The sequence below is a fragment of the Falco naumanni genome, chromosome 5 (assembly GCF_017639655.2).
Source record: "Falco naumanni isolate bFalNau1 chromosome 5, bFalNau1.pat, whole genome shotgun sequence".
Lineage (NCBI taxonomy): Eukaryota > Metazoa > Chordata > Aves > Falconiformes > Falconidae > Falco > Falco naumanni.
The window spans coordinates 30,489,309-30,506,796 of NC_054058.1; the positions used below are offsets into that span (position 1 = coordinate 30,489,309).

The window sequence follows — 17,488 nt, forward strand, 5'->3', positions numbered from 1 at the left end:
TAGCAAGTAGTCGTGCCATATATAGCAAAGTCTGATCCTGAAGTAGTGATGCAGCATAAAGGAATACCAGCATGGGCTGACAACAGAGGCCTTAAAGGCGTGAGCATAGGATGATGTTGGTAGTCTCTGGGTTATCAACAATTCCCCGCTGGTCAGTTACTTACAGTAAAGCAAACTTAGGAGCTGAGAAGAATAAAACTGGTTTAGAGGAAACAAAGGGGACAAAGAAAAAGTAACATAAATAGTTAAGTCAGAAGTAACACAGATTTGCAGACAATGTAGAAAAAGCAAAATGTAAAGCATGTTAAAAAACATTAAAATGGCCCTGAGGAAACCTTGGGCTGAAGAAGAAAAAAGGAAGCATCAACACCATTCACCTCCTCACAAAAAGGAGGAACTTCATTCATTCATGTTCATGAGATGAACATCACAGTCCTGCTCTGAAGACCTCAAGATGATGATTATTTGACAATTCCAGCCCTCACAAGACTGAAACTGACACAAAAGAAAGTGTAAGGGTGAGCATAAATTCAGAGGAAAAGAAATAGATACCAGGAGGGGTATTTGTACTAGAACTTTTAACTATAGTATTGTTGAAGAGATTTGTTTTGCATTAATTAAATAGCTTTGACCCTTAGTGTTAGTATCTTTGCAATTCAACCAATAATAATTTTCTGTTGCATTTTGGTTATACAGATCAAACGCTCAATTAGACTAACCACAATTTCTTGGCTTCATGCATAAAGTATGTTCCCCTTAATGCCCATAACAAGATTTTGAGTGTAACAGCTGCTTAGTCTCTTCAAGCATTGCACAACTCTTTCTAATGCCTCTCAAACTATTATAGTCAAGCCAAGATCTGTTGTGGCAATCAAATCCACTGTATTGGCAATGGACAAGAAATTGGGTCTTTGGTGGAATGACTGGATTACCTTAACTTTTCTTTCGCATCTTTAAAACTTTCAGCAACATAGTAGACAGGCTGGAACTCAGTAACAGGGTACTTCTGCACAGCAGTCTTCTCCAGGACAAGAGGCTGAATCTCAGGCTTACTTGATAAACTATACTATGAGCAAAAAGGTAAGAAATTTATTTCAGTTTAAAAGTGCTTGAATTTGCTGTGAAAGAAATATAGAGCTACTGAATCCCACACAGTTTCAGACTGGAAGAAGTTGCTCCTGTGGAATACATTGACAATGTCACTTACTAGGAAAGAAGCAGGTATGAGTTCTCTGTGTACTTATATACTGACACATGTATTAGAGCTCTTCAATGAAGTACCACATTTCATGCTATTAGTATGCAAGAAGTAGGAAACAAAATAAGAATCTGAAGATATTCAGAAGAAAACATTGTGTGATTAAAAACATCTTTGAAATGTTTTTATAGAACACACCTGCAGCTCCCCAAACGAAGACAGCAGCCCTGCACCATACGCCTTGAGGGAATCACCTTCCTTACATAGTCCAAATTCCACTGTAAACCAATAAACCTAGCAAGAAAGTTAGACAGAAATATGACTCCTTGATCAAAAAGAGAAGGTGCACATCATCGATTTGAATACATTTAGCATTTCCATTTCTACTTAAAATGTTGCCATGTGTCAAATATCAACTGTATAAATACAATAAATGTCCTCACAGAATGAAATTCTTCTCCTGAAAGGGGCACAGTGCTAGACTCATTGTGCCTGCAAATCAGTTCAGCTCCCTGACAAACACAGTTGTGGTTTATTGTGCTTACATTTTTCAGCAGAGCAGAGACAATAAAATTATAGCAATAAAATTTCATTTTTTGTGGCCAAGCCAGTTGAAGTTTGAACCTTAATTGATAGAAGTTTGTGTCCCATTTCACACAGAGGGCATCTAGCTGCAGTAGCAAGGGGAAATGGGTGGTTAGTGCAATATTGAAGGAAGATGGTGTGTGGCCCAGCTTGACTTCTTGGTCTATCATTTTGACGGGAAACCTGCTCTGGCTCAGAAGAACTACCTCATCTATCAGAAGCAGCAAAGGTGATGGAATGCTTTTCCCAGGTGAGTTGGCAGTGGGGACACTAATCTCATAGGCATATATCGTGGTTTTTTTATTTCAAGTTTACAACTCTGGGTCTCAGTAGTCTCAGAGTAGGATTCAGGTGAGCCACACTGACTGCAAAGGACATTATCTGCCTGGCAGCATGGAAGAGAAGAGGCACTTGCAGGTAGAACAGCTGCTGAAGCTGCCTCCTGAAATTTCCTGCAGGCATGTAGTCACATGTAATCTCTTCTTGCCCAATATGTTTGTGCTGGAGGAAATCTTGTCTGGGCTTCTGTGTTTAATCACAACTGCCACTTTGAATAAGGGGTGCCAAAGCTTTTTTCCTTCAATGCAACTGTTTCAGGGTGGGGTTTTCCAACCATGGACTTCACTATGTTCCCATTCAACTCTATGGGAGTTCTATCAGTGACTTCAGTGGCAGCAGAATTAAGACAACACAGGGTGCTTCTGAAAATTGAGCCCTCATTTATTAAATTACCGTAGCGAGTTTCTCGATGAAATCATCTGGAGCTCCCAAAGATGCCAGTCCAATTTCCTGTAACAATAAACCATTATTCTTCAAGCTGTTTATTGCAGACATTCTTAGTGTCTCGTCTTATGTAATTTCTCACATTTTAAATGTTACCATCACTTACTACCACACACAAATGTTTACAGGACATGTTCCTATCGTGCAACATCAATTTTAAACCAGAAATCTCTCCAGAAATGAACAAAGGGTCTTGTCCAAATGTCATTTACAAGGCATGATCCTTTGTGCCTGGTACAAAGCCACTGAGGTCAAATAAAATTTTCCTCTTGTTTTGACAGGCTTTTGATCAAGTCTACAATGCACATCTGAGAGAATGACATGGTCAAAAGGAAGTAAATCAATCACATTCACACACCTTAAATATTTCTCTTTGTTTTGATGAGCCCTGATTGCAGGAGTTTTCCTGGAGCCTTGAATGTGTTATTTTTTCTGAATGACAGGCCATGACTTGAAAGAGCTTATTCATAACTTGGGAGCTAATGGAGACTTTCCTGGGAAGCATGCAATAGCTGGATTCAGAAGACAGCCACAAAGACTGTATATAAGCAGGTTCCTTTTTTGGTTTACTTCAGTGAGGACTGCACAGTGCAAAAATCAGTGCCACACACGCACATACCAAAAGCATGGGAGCAGCCATCACCATGTCAAATACTAAGAAGCCAAGGTGCAGTAGGGCTTATCTTGAAGGAAACCCCAGTTCTGCGAAAGGGCAGAGGGCAATACTGAGTGCTTACTAACTACGAGAAGCCAACTTTTGTCTTTCGAGCAGGATGTTACACCAAGTCCATTTTCCCTTCCTTCTTTCCTTCCTCCCTCCCTTCCTTCCTCTGTCCTTCCATCCTTTCACTCTTCTGTCCTCTATCCTTTCTTTCTTTGTCTCTCTTTTTCTTTCTCTTCTTGTCTTTATTATCCCTTCTTTCCTTTTTCCTTTTTGTCTTTCTGCTTTCTTTCTTTCTTTCTGTTTGTCAGTCTGTCTTTCTGTCTTTATGACTTCTTCTCTTTGTGTCTTTTCATGTTTTCTGGTGAGATGCAGCCAGAAGTTTACTCCTTCACCAAGGTTTGGCTTCTTTTCCAGAGACATTAGCACTACCAAAGCAAAAGCTCCTCTCCAGCCTTCTCACATGTTTGCAGCTGGGACAGTTCCTCACTTTACTCAGCCTCTTCTGTGGCTTCAATAAAAACAAAAAAATATCCCCACTTTCTCTAACATTTGGTCTGCATGGTGGGACAATAATTCATCTGACTCATGAGCCATTTAACTTTGCTCAGAAGGATCAACATTTACAAAAAGTGTTATAGATGATGGCTTCACAAAGGACTTGCCTGTAAAAAACAGCTCCACCAACACAGATATTTGGAGTTTGAGTGTATGAGTTCACCGAAGTGATCTGTGTCAACATTTCAAGCAATAAATAAATCAGCCTCATCCACTCTTAAACAGTATGCTAAAAGGTAAATCCACCCCACCCCTCATAGCCCTTGGTTCATCCTCTATATTAGTCTCTGGTGTGTTCAATTATATAAACAGTATAACCACTGAGTAACTTACCTGGGAAAACTGAGCAAAACTGGGATCGGCAAACAGAGGTACATGTCCTAGCAACTCATGACAAATATCACTGCAGGAAAACATGACATCTTTAATAACTATTTTAGGAGATTCATTAATTCATCCTTTCATTTCACTATTTCATTTCATTTCATCATTTATTTTCATTCTTTCATTTTATTTTCATTCTTTCATTATATCATTTCAGTATTTCATTCTTTCATTCTTTCATACAATGCTGGGTGAACACCTAGAGTCAGCACAGCTGCTTGTACCAGCAAATAAAGCTCAAGACTCACAGGAAAACATTTTTCTCTAAAATTATTGTAATGGAAATGCTTGCACACTCCAGGGTTTTCAGTGCTTTTATCAAGATACATCCCTCAGAGGAAGGACGATACATTATTTGTTTTTCCTTATGGAAGAAAACCATCCATTCAACTGCAGGCCCAGCTCAGGAAAGACGAGAAAGAAATCACTCCACTGAAGAGAACATGGACTTTTCCATCTTAAAGACAAGAAATCTCTTTAGATGAAGCTCAGGCTACTCAAACAAGTCACCATGGTGTCAACATGTACCTCAAGAGCTCAACTCCAGTCCCTGTTATGGCCCAGAGCCTCCCACTGACAGGTGGAACTTGCTTTTCATCAGGTAGGACTATTTTCATCACAAGCTGAAGTTGGTGGCAGGAGAGGCATGTCTGGGGAAGAACTCACCTAGGGACTGCTAGATTTTTCAAAGACAGAGAAGCGATTTGGTGAGATGGAAAAGGGACAAGATGATCCCAGGAGGGCTGGGTCTGTGAGAGACATTTCAGCCTGGCTTTGTGCAGAATGAGAATGGGGCAAGCAGAAGCAGGGAGGAAAACCAGAAGAATGAGGGATAGAAAAATGAAGGGGGAAAAGGAGGTTGTGGGAATGGGTAGGAAGAAAAGAAATGGTAAGGGAGGGGAGGAAGAATTGCAACAATATGAAGCAGAGGAAGAAAACTGTTTTGAAAACATCAAGAGGAAAAGGACAATGGACAGGGACAGAGAGAAACATTATAGCATAAACAGAAAAAGAGAAGGAATCAATGATCTGGGCTTCCTCTATCTTACTGCCAGAAGCTTGCTTGCAACATGTTGAGTCATTCCTGCACTAGATTCCACACCACTATTTGGGTGCTAATAGCTAAGCTAAATGCCTTTGCACACTGCTCTCTTGCATTCCCACCACCATGCAAACATGCCTTCAGTAGCAGAACTGTCTCATCCGCCCCATGAGAACTTGCAGATGAGGATGTATCTCATTAAAAAGAATAGAAATCTTCCGAAAATGTTTTCAGAAGACAGCAGTCGTGTGGCTGCTCTCCATTAGCTCTGTTCCCAGGAGTGCTCCCCACATGGCTATTATCAGTTGGGCTGACCCTGCTGTTAGTCTGCTTCAGCTTTACATGTTTTCTATGCCAAAGTACTTACGGCTCTGGTGTGTACATGGGTTTGGATGCATGGCGAATATACTGTGTAGAGTGGAATACTCTGAATGCCAGCCCAGCCAAGAAATCCCGAGAGGAGAGTAAGCCTGCAACGGGACGCAGGCGAAATCCAGTGCAGGCTGAAGGGACAAAAAAATATCATCTTAAAAACAGCTACTGTGCTTGATTTATCCTTATCCTGACTCCTCACAGTGGAAACATTTGTTAATTATTTTCTATGCTCTCATGTTAAACAGAATTGAATTGTGAAAGAGCAGGGAATTTTCTACCCATGTATACCACCATTACAGTATCTGAGCATCTGTACCATTGTACACCCAGAAGTTTTAGAAGGGGTACTATAAGGAGTCTGTGATAAAGCAGGGACTGCTTTTCCATTTCTGGAAGCACCACCCCCACTGACAGCTGAGGCCTTTCCTTTGATCTGGTTCTTTTATATGCTTCAAACTTACTCTGCAAAAATTTTGAAATATCTTCAAGCTGGGGAATGTTGTCCTCCCGGTAGCCACAGTACTTCTCCAGCAGTGGGAATACGTGGTTGTGCTCATAACAAGCATGAGTTGGATAAAGACTCTTCAGCTCCCTGAAGACAGTGCCCCATGTTTTCTTTTCTTCTTCTGTGTAGGTGACTCGAGGAATAGGTTGGCCACTGGGAAGAAAATGGATACCCTCCATAGGAGCAACAGAGGAAATGTCCTATGCCACCATCATCACATTTGGGAACTTCACATGGGCTGGCTAGGAGCTACTGGTGCAGGTGGGGAAATGCCTTTGGTCTGATATGCAGGTGCAAAAGGAGCATCACTTGCTCCTAAGCACAGGCTGGGAAGGACTTTACTGACCTCAACTGAGATACTGGACTTTAGACAACTCCTTGCATCATTGTGGTAAAAATAAATTAGTGAATATTTGCCTTATCAAGATGTTCTTCTAAAAATATTTGCTGGCTGTTGGTTTCAATTTATTTGTACTTCTAGATATGGAGCAGCTGTTGTATTTCTTGCTCTAATACACATTACATTAATTGTTTTTGTTACAACAGGGAAACCATCAGCTCCAGAAAATTGTTTCTTGGAAGAGCAGAGAAATTCTTATCTGTGCTTTATACTGTAACAGATGCAGATTCCAGCCACTTTGACTTTTTATAATGCCATGAATAATTTTGAGTCAAATCCCACCCTCAGGCCTCCATGTGCTTATATCATGTTGAAGCTAGCAGGAATTAGACAACCACAAGCAATGTAGTTTGGCCTCCCATGAATAGTCAATTCCTTAGCAATAATGATAGGGCCATAGGTGAATCCAGCAGCTTTGAAAAATCAAAGGGTTGTAAGTAACTTAATAGGGTTAACATCACTGCTGGAATAATGCTGGAGCTTTCCAAGCCCCAGAGATCCATTGTCAAACTCTTGATGACACCTCACCATCTCCCACTCCCTTGTTTTTCCCTTGAGCCTCAGGGCAGCTCCTCCGGAGCACTATCATTTTCTGTCTCTCTGTATCAGCCCTCCTTGATCTGTGGAGCTTTAAACATCATGTTGAATTATTAGGATTGCTGGGGGATAGGTCCTATAGCACTCCTAAGTAATCCTGAACCACCTTCCAGGGCTACAGGGGGAAGCTATGACTTAAAAACCTTTCAAGTTTCAATTAAAAAATTCCAAGGATCAACAGGGCCAAAAGCAAAGGAAGGCAAAGGGGAAAGGCAAGCTAAAAGCAAAGAGAAGTCAACAAAATTAAAAATCCAACAAAAACAATGGGTAAATGTATTGGGAGAGAAAGCAAAAGAGCAAAGGCAAAGCAGAGAAGCAAACAGCAGGAGGAAAGAGAACAAAATAGGTGCAAAAGGAGGGACACAGTAGTGGATGAAATTGATTACAGGAAGAATGTAAGACAAGCAACCACAGGACCATCTCACCTTTGTAGCTGGGTAGCACATTCACAAGCTAAGCACCTTTGCCTTTTCAGATATTCCCATGAAGCCTGACAACTTTGGTTGTTCTGCTGCCCAGTTCTCTGCCTTTCTGCCCCCCCATGCTGGAGACACCCCCTTGACCTCTCCTCCAAACTGTAGACTCTGAAAGGCATGTCCACCAGGTGTAGCACCCAGGGCAAAGACACCACAGGTCCATCTGGGCCTTCCTGAATCAACACCCAAAGTCACAAAAACCACATGCCTTCTCACCACAAGCCCCAGAAGACCAAACATGGGCTTTCACACCCTACTTATGCCTCTGTTACTGAAAGACCTAATCAGAAAGTCCAAGAATTTTGCATAAAAGGTGCTTTTGGGACATAAGTCCACGTCTGTGTAGGATCTGTTTCTGATGTGTCTGAGGATCTGGATAGCAGGCTAAATATTAATTACATCTCATAATATAATGGTTTCAGTTTGACTGTTGGGAAGAGTGAGTGGTTAACATGGTTTTTGTTTTATTTCTATGTAGGATTTAGTGAAAGCCTGCAAACTAGGGACCAGAATTTGCTATCCATTATGCAGGAAAGAAAATCTTCTGTGGGATACCTAAAAATGGACATTAGATCCATCCATATCTGGCCACAAAGTTTTAACCAAATTTTCTAGCTATAAACTGGACTCCTAACATTTTTCACCTGAATTTTTTCACTTTCCATCAGTCCAATTTTGTCTCTCATTTTGTGATTAGACTATTAGCTCTTTGGCTCAGGGACTCTCTTTTCATCACAATCCTTTGCAAAGTGAAGCCCTAAATGTACAACATATGTTACTTTATCCTTTGCAATCACAATTTTTACCAGTCTCAGCAAGAATCAGGCCCAGTAGAACTGATATAAATGTGTGAGTGGCTCTGGGAACAGAATTTTATCTACTTCAGATCTGATCATTGAAAGCAATCAAGCAAGCTTATTCTAACTGAATTTATTTTTCTTGGGAAATGAGAGCCCAAATTGCTGATTGCAGCTGGGTCAGACATGATAAAAGTAGAGTATCAGGCTCTGGATTAGCATCAGAACCATAAGTTATTCATTATTTTAATAGTGTATGCAGCTCCTGCTTTAATGTAAATGATAGGCACTAATCCCCTAGCTCTGATTTAATGGGGAGAATGCCAGAAGAGGCTTTATTCAATGCTCAGGTCTTTGTAGTAACAACAGAGTCTGCTGCTCAATTAGACAACAAAGCCACGGAAGAGGGGTGTTGTGCGGAAAGGAGGGAGGCGATGTTCTCTTCTGAACGTGTGCCTGGAACAATTTACTTTTGTTTTACTGTGATTTGGGGATAAATGCATGAACAGGAAGATTTAAACACATGGCAGAGAAAAGCCAACAGCAGGAGGATGCTTGTGAAAAAACAAAGATTGCCAGCAGGGTGAGAGCCCTAGGAAGAGGGCAGAAGATGTGGGCTTGCTTTCTGCCCACACACTGAGCACTCACTGTCTGTAGTTGTAGGCGATATCTGCAAACTCCTTCCTCCGGGCCCGGTACACCGGGTCTTTGAACCCCTGGAGAGAAACAGCAATAGTCAGTCCGTGCACAGGTGGTGAACAGGCTTCCTTTCACTGAACACCCTCAGGCACGGGTGGTGCAGTCTAAGAAGTGCAAGAGGGTGAATGGGGAAGCTGTCTCCATCCTGCCCAGCTCCATTCTAACAGGGCACCACTCCTTCCCAGTCTGCAGGGCCACCAGAGCAGCCATTCAGCCACAGCCTCCCAGCACCTCGTGTCCGCCAAGTCCTTTCATTTTCTCATTTCTGCTTGCTACTATAAAGGGAAACATTCTTATTTGCAGCACCAACAAGGTGCTTCTGCAAGAGCAATACACTAAATTAACAGCACTCAGATAACTGTGTCCTGGTTTCTCATGAAGCTTGTTGCAGTTCATGGTACAGCTGGGCTGATTTAGAGGAGCAGAGTTAAAACATGTTCAAAACACACTCGTCGACTCAGTCAGACTTTTTAGGTGGATTTTCAGCATGAACTTACGCTTAAAGGTGCCCATTTTCAAACTTCTACAACAGTAGGAACTTAGCAGGCCAAAAGCCCCATTTGCACTACAAATTCAACCATTTGAATGGATTTGATTACTACAGGGAATGTCTAATAGACCTTTTAGTTGGGAGCTTGACCTTTGCAGCTAATTACTAATAAAACCAGGGATAAGAAATATAATCTCTAAATCTTCATCTCGTATAACTATTCTCCTATCCCAGTGTGCCTGCTATTTAGACTAAAAGTTCCTCAGGGCTAGGAGTGCCTTCACCACCTGCAGTAGAGAAGTGTCCTTCCAAGCTAGGACACACTTCTGCAGGGCAAATAGCAGCAACGCACTGAGCACTGCAGCAGTTCATGAATGCATCTCTTAGGGGTACACAGCACAACTGGACTGGGGCCATGAAACACAACCAAGTAGAGGAGGCAGCTGAAGTGAGATGGAGATCTAAGAGTGTAAGTCAAAAGGAGGTAGCCAGTGGCCTCTTTTGGCCAGATGCACTGTCCAAGGTTAACCTGGCATACAGGTATTTGTGATAAAATCCTATATCACTTAACTGCTAAAAACACGGGCTCCTTTAATTTCTCTTTTTCTGCGCTCTGTGTACTGTCACACCTATTTACCCTAGCAGCTGGGTTTCCTTTTCAAGGCATAAACTGCTCACTAACTAATTCTAGGAACTGGAGCAGAGATGCTTCATTCCTTTTAATACCTTTTTTTGTTTGTTTGTTTCTTGTTTCAAATACAATCTTGGTCTATTCCCACATGACACACAAGGGGGCCGTTGACTCAGTGTATCTCCTTTCATTCTGCCTTTCAAATGACCACACTGAACATCATGAATCATTGTACATGATACATAACACATCTTGAATTAAGCAATAGGTAGTGAATGACTAATCACCCCATTTCAATTAAACTAATAGCAGCAATTTTTGTTGTGCTGCATGTAATTTATTTATAATCACCCTATCCCAATTAAACTAATAGCAGCAATTTCTGTTGCACTGCACGGAACTCACTGTGTTTTGACAAATGAAAATAAGTTGTTGTTTGCTTGGAGAGGGAATAGAGGCAGAAAGTATTCTTGTATCTGGAAGAGCTGAAAAAACACTGAATAATTTTTTTTTTATCAGCTAAGCCAATGAAGCTTTCTGACCCTACCATTTAAACCACAAACTTTTTGAAACAAGGACCTTTTCTTTTGTTATGTTTCACCATACAAGAATCATGTCAGATTTAGCAACCACATAACAAGACACTAAGCTCAGTAGTGTGTATGTAATCAAGGATCAAAAAAACAGTCTTCCTGTCTCCAGGCTATGATATGTTCCTTCTGTAATTTTTGTAATTTGTAATTCACAAAACAAGTCTGAAGTCACCACATCAGAGCCACCTGGGAAAACTAGAGGTGTCTTTGTGGTGGCACTGTGCTTTGATGACTGCTATGACTTCTAAGGTCTCCTAATATTTGCTCAAATCAAAGCAACCTTTGGTCCGATTTACTTCATAACCTGAGATAGGGCTCATTCTAACCCTAGAAATGTCGTACTCTTCCTGTCCTATACCATCTGAGACAGTCTACTAGATCTGTCTTAAAGCAGTTCAAATGTAAATGAAAGAAACACCTGTCCCAATAACTAGAAACATGTTGAAAAAAATACAGATCTGTTTCTTACAGGATGATCAGCATCCAATTCTGCTCCATAGCTTAGGATCTGATTGGCAAACCTGTCCAGCTCCTGGATACTTCTTGGGAACCATGGCACTGCAAAACAGAAGAGAAACAGAGACTGGTATGCTGCTTCGTTATTTGGTTTGGGGCTGCCTTCTGATCTTTCCATCTTTTCATCATAAATATAAATAAACATACGCAACGGACTAAGTTCTTCGGGCAGCAATGGCCTTTCCCTGTAGTAGGAGGCAAGAGCAAACCTTGCAAGATATCTTGAATTTTGCACTGTTGGAAGAATACAGAGCATCAGAACTGCGTAGCCCTTAGCACAGACCTGGCTTGTAATGTTTATGATTTTCTGTTTATTATTCTGGTCTCTTGGCTTACCAAAATGCAGGGATTTTTCTAGAGAATCCTTCTTTTTACAGTAGGTGGAATCAGCCATTTCAAAGGAACACCAAGAAACCCCACAAGAATGATACAGGATTATTTGACCCTCTGGAAATCTCTTTCTAAGACCTCCTTGATGGCCTCACTTAAGGTAGGATGCTGAAATAAAATGATAAACGGCACCTAGTACCTCAGGCTAGCATTGTTTACTGCAGTCTTTACACAATAATGCATTCATTTCATTAATATTCTGGTTCTGGTTCTCTATTGCCTTGTGACTCACATACTGTACACACTGCCTACAGTGCAGTCAGAATATGAAATGGGGCCACACTGACTACAAAGCATATAATGCCTGTGTGGCCCTCCCTTTATAGAAGGATATAAGTTGGAGGGCAAGGAAGAATAACAGGTCTTTCCCAATTCAGTGTGTTCAGGGAGGGGAAAGCAGAAGGCAAGTGTCTTCATGCCAACTGCACAACGAGGAGAGGCTCTTTGCAGCTCATGAGGTACATGGAACAGTCATCCCAGGGCAGACCTCCTTCCTGGAGCCACAAGTGTACTCACCCAGTGGTCCAGGCAGTCCCTGCCACGTGTCCCCTCAACAGCACGAGACCTGGCACACACATGCAATGGCTGTCCTAGGCTGCAGCCCCCTCTTCCATCTCCTCCAGGAGGATCCAGTTGGATACCAAGCCAGAGACCCTCTTGGCAGGCACGACTGGGCCTGGCCACCCCAGGTCTCTGCAACACTGAGAGAGGGAAGCTCAGTGGAGGGAGCACAGGGAACGTGGAGCCTTTCCAGTCTCTTGCCTAGGCACCACTGGCAGCTGGGCACATCTTGGAAGCTGCCAGTGCTACTAGGTTCAGCTTGCTTGGGTTTCCTTTCTGTTGCCCCATTCTTACATTTTCGGCCCTTTGACCCTAGCTGACCTTTTTCTTTTTCCCTTCCCTTCTGCCTGAGTCAGAGACTACAGACATGAATTTAGTAGCCTGTGATGAACTTCTCACAAATACAAGTGCTCTTTGAGCCCATGCACACATCTGCCTCCAGGAAACTCCGCAGCACTGAGCTCTATCATTTCTTTACATCTGATATGGAAAATTACTCCCTTGTGTTTTAAGCTTGATTATTTCATTTGATGTTAATTAGTTCCTGCATACAAACATCCTTTGCTGTTACTCCCCTTCTCCAGGCCACCTAGGATTTTATAGCTCCATGTCAGAGCCTCCATCTATTGTCCATCTTCCTGGCTGAGGCTTTGCCTGTGCATTTCAGACACAGAAACCGTGGGCTATCTTTGAGCACTCTCACCACTTCTGTCTGTACCCCTTCCAGTTCTGCCATACTTTTTGTAAGGAAAGGTCACAAGACCTCCACCTAAGGTTTTATCCCATGCCTAGGCCATGCAATTATAACCCGTATGGTCCCCACACTAAGCACAAGTCAGCAACATGGATTTCAAGGCTAATACTACCCAAAGGTCTGCTGGTCCAAGCCCAGGGCCTCTCAGCAGTCTCTATGAATGAAATGTTTGCGGTTCATTTAGTGATTTTCTTGCAGAAATGGCCGTCGCTTGCTCAGTCAGTGCTTGGAAAATGGCTCATTCCCCTGCATGGCTCTGCTCAGCTGGGAGCACTGCCACTCAGCCATACCTCCCCATTTGATTTTGGGGTTTGTGCCAAGTGAACCTGATCCCCAGCCGGCAGCTGCTGCATGAGCTCCCTGCAGTGCCTTGCTGATGGAGTTCATCCCCAGACTGATGGACCACCTACAGGATAAGAGGATCACTCTGTCTCCAGGACTATTCAGCCTCGCTTTCTGCTGAGCCTAACACCATGAAGGGCACTTGTGGTGCTGGGCGCCTGCGAGGCACCTGCACAGAGGGGCCAGAGCAAAACCAGCAGCTTTACAGGCGCACTTTGGGTGGCCGCGGCTCAGCCCCCCAGTTCCAGCAGGCCGGCTCCACCCAACGCTCCCGCTGGAAGCCCTCATACTTTTTTCGGGCAGGCCAGGGGGAGCAGGCAGCTGGTGGCTGCCGGCCGGGACAGGTCCCGGGCTGCAGAGCCCCGGCCCGGCGGCTCTGCCTCCCCCTCCTCCCGCCTGGCAGGAGGGGGCTCTGGTCGCCCGGCTTTCCCAGCTGCGCACCCTCCTGCTCTGCCCTGAAACACTGACCTGAACAAGTCACTAGGTGGCAGCAGCAGCCCCAGGAAGACCTTCCCGGAATGACTTTTTTTGCTGGGTGTGCTGCTAGCTCCCTGCTTTCTCCAGAGATACTCTCTCCCCTCGCTGTTTGCAACCTTGCTGCACCTCCAACCCCTTGAGTTCAACCAGCCAGAGAGGATGTAGGAAAAGGTGTGTGTGAGTCTTGGAGAGGAGCCGCTGCTCACTTGCCCCACGTGGAGGCTGAGCACACCCAGCCATCTTGCCCCTATTTTCCAGATGGGCAGCTGGGCACCGGGTTTATCTTCCAGCTCTGCCACTGAGCTTTGTGTGATGGTGGGGGAATTGCTTCACAGTTTTGTGCCTCAAACTCCCCAGTATCAGCTTGCGGTGAGGCACACTGATAAAAATGTTTTTTTTTATTAGGCACCGGAAAAAAAGGTGTCTTGGCAGCCCCACAGCAAAGGATTTGTCAGTGTTAGAATGAATAACAGCTATTCTCAGGGACGCACCATGACCTGAAGGGTCCAGACTGTGCAGACAGATTGGCAAGGGCTGAAGTACACAGTGGATTTCACCAGTGATATTTGTAGGGCTTTGCTGTCCTGAATCAGAAAAGTCTAGGCGGGCAGGATTTCAATCATCACAACTTCAGGAGGAGCTAAATCAGATATATAATAGGGGCTTACTTTCATTAAATACATGTTATTGTCAAGATCCCCAAAGCATTTAGTGCAGAGCTCATGATAAGCTCTGGGACAGACCAGGGCTGATGCAGTATCAGTCCCGGGCATGGAGATGGGTGGCTTGCTTTTCCCCTGCACAGGAGCAGCTCCGTATCTTCTAGGCATGCAGCCCCTATGGGTACCTGACCCATTTTCAGCAGATCTGTGCCCTCCTCCCAGGTCCCCCCAGACACCAATAGTGGCTGAGAGGGAAGCTCTGAGCTCGTAGATGTGGATGAAAGGAGCAGACTGTGAAAGGAAAATCATAAGGGTGCTTAGTGCCATTTGCACCAGCACAGCTGACGTTAGGTCAGGTCCTGGAAAGTCCTGAGCCTTCTCAGCTCTCATGGAAACAAGACTCAAAGGTCCTGAGCCCAGCCCCAGGGCAGGCAGTGCACCAGGTCCATACAGCCCTCACACCAAGGATCAGGGTGCAAAAGGGCTACTGGGTCTTCTGCCTAGCTGTGGTGTGTCAGAAGGCTGTCCCCAGCCCTCCTAGCAACTATTTAAAAGATAAAATCAAATTACCCCCTGGCTGAATCTATCCCATATTTTGTTTGCAACATCCTCCTCCAGCTTGTTCGCCAGACTCGCTGTCTGCCTGCACGGCCATTAATGAATCGCCAGGGCAAGCTGCTGCAACACTGGGCCTCTGTGAAGGTCTGAGGAGCAAACGTGGGCTGATTAGTAATAAATATTGATTTGTCTGTAAGTGAAACAGCAGCATTTATGGGATCATGCTGGACACCCAAGTGGTGACCAAATTACCGTGGGGTCAAACGCTTAGCAGAATGCTAATAAGCCATTTATATGAGAAGCAGCAAAGCAGGGGCAGTGAGGACTTCTGCAGACCTCCTCCATTCGGACCATTGTGAGGAGGGTCAAAGACAGGTCTATGCAATTTATAGCAGTTCAAGGCCCAGGTTTAGTCCTTTTTTAAACAGTCCCAAATGCTTTGGCCAGCCTCAGGGTTTAGCAAACAAGGCCCCTACAGAACCTCAGCTCCCAGCCTGTCTCAGAAATGCAATAAATTGTCTGCATTTCCCTAATGCTGCAACAAAATAATATTTGATTCTTTTTATTCATGGGCTCCAAGTGGACTGCAGATACCCAGCTTGTTTCCAAAAAGAACCATGAAGAGATGCACTGTGTTTTCACAACAAATTTTCCCATCTCTACAAAGGGCTTTCAGCCCAGTGGTTGCTAGCCCATCTCATCTGAAGCTCTAAAACTACCTTTGGATTTAAAGCATTTTGCTGACCTGCTGTCAGCTAAAATTACACTGCTGATCCAAATCTGGTGTTCATAACTATTTGTGTGTGTCAAAGGGAAACCAAAATTACATTTTGCATTTAACTGAGGAAGGACTCTAAAAGCAGGTAGTGACCAGACAAAACAAACAAACAAAACAAAAAAGAACAAAAAAAAAAGAAGAAAAAGAAGAAAAAGCCATTCATTTATCCCTCACCAATAAAGCACATACACACGTGTTTAACACTGAATGGTACAGAAGGGCAGAATACAGAAATTTCCTCTGACTGTCCGCAAAGCAGTGCCCCAAGAATAGCACTGATGCATCCTACAGGAAACTGAGCAAAATAGAGGTTTTTTTCTCAAACCATGAACATGAGCAAAGTGAACCCTTAGCAAGGAAGTGCTGAGAGCATCTTTAGGCAGCAATGAAAGTTATTGTTCCCATGGCAGCCCAGACTACCTCCAGGAGAAAACCTTCCCAGCTTTTACCTGCACACTGAGAAGAGTGTGTCAATGTCCTTATAAACCATATATCTGAGAATTTTTGCTCCCTGAGGGCATATTGCTCTAGTTCTGTGTTCTAGGAATAAAATTTCACAGAACTGCATCTGAAGATTATGACCAGACTTGCCAGGAGGATACATTTAGAAAGGCAAACTGACCTAAAAGGCACTGCAAGGCCTGTTATTTGTTAGTGCCATCACTGATAAAGGACAGAATCTTACTCGGGCTGCTCCCATTTCACTCTGCCCTTGTAGCTGCCTCAGCCCAGAATTTTCCACCCACAGTTCATCCCCTAAGTAGGGCTTGTTTGACCTTTCAAAATATGGCTCCTTTGGGATTTCAGTTTGACTGAACGCTTACTACTCATGAGAGAAGCCGAAATTAAAAAAGAAAAAAAGGAAAGGGCAAAAAGAAAAATAAATCTTCCTCTCTTTTCTTGGCAATAAGTTGCTCCCACTTTACTATTTCTGAATTACTGAAACTAACAAACACACAAAAGTTATCCTCTCGGACAGAAGGGGATCAAACCTCTTTCTGCAGCACTGACAGGATAATCTAGCTCAAAAACCCTCTTTGATCAACACAGTAACATTCAATGAAATCCTAATCCTGCAGCTGACCATGGGGGTTTTGACTTCTGTGAGGTCAGAATTTCATTCATAAGCCCTTCTTGGATGATACTGAGAACTGTATCTCTATCCAACTCCAGCCTATGCTTATACACAACTTTATAATAAAGTTTATTAATAACTCCTTAGTAATGATTAGAAAAGCAAAGGTAACAGCAAGCCTTGCTAGCTTTCTCCTGGAAATAAAAAGCCCCCAAAAGAGAAGCTCTTTGATTTGATGTGATCATAAATCACCTAATCAACCTTTTGTCCCTTCATCTCATGAATGGAGAGAACTGACTCCAAAGAGTATCTGCCTTCTTCTTTTTCATTTTCAAATGTAATGTCATGGGTAGGACACAAAGGAAATGGTAAAAGGATTACCAGCACTGATCTCAGGAAGGTATTCATGTCCTTTTATGTTGTTCCTAGGAAGGAAGAGGAAGATCCAGACCTAAAGTATTTAAAGTCTGAAATCCTATTAAAATCACATCTGTTATCTGAAGAGGCATTTAAGTTTGTCTCAGACTGGATGCTAGGCAGCCACCACTGTACTGAGCAGCCTCAATTCCAGCAAATCTCTGAGAATTAGGAGCATGGACAA

General features: G+C 43.3%; 1 protein-coding gene across 3 annotated transcripts in view; it reads right to left on the minus strand.

Moving 5' to 3' along the window:
• The window catches only part of PAH (phenylalanine hydroxylase), a 42,776-nt gene that overhangs the window by 6,167 nt on the left and 19,121 nt on the right, over positions 1-17,488 (minus strand). For all 3 annotated transcript variants that reach the window (XM_040595248.1, XM_040595247.1, XM_040595246.1), the window contains 8 exons: positions 11,244-11,332; positions 9,010-9,077; positions 6,048-6,244; positions 5,579-5,714; positions 4,119-4,188; positions 2,516-2,572; positions 1,397-1,492; positions 933-1,066 (listed from right to left, as the gene is read on the minus strand). In XM_040595248.1, the coding sequence (XP_040451182.1) occupies positions 933-1,066; positions 1,397-1,492; positions 2,516-2,572; positions 4,119-4,188; positions 5,579-5,714; positions 6,048-6,244; positions 9,010-9,077; positions 11,244-11,332 (847 nt within the window). The remainder of the gene's footprint in view (positions 1-932; positions 1,067-1,396; positions 1,493-2,515; positions 2,573-4,118; positions 4,189-5,578; positions 5,715-6,047; positions 6,245-9,009; positions 9,078-11,243; positions 11,333-17,488) is intronic.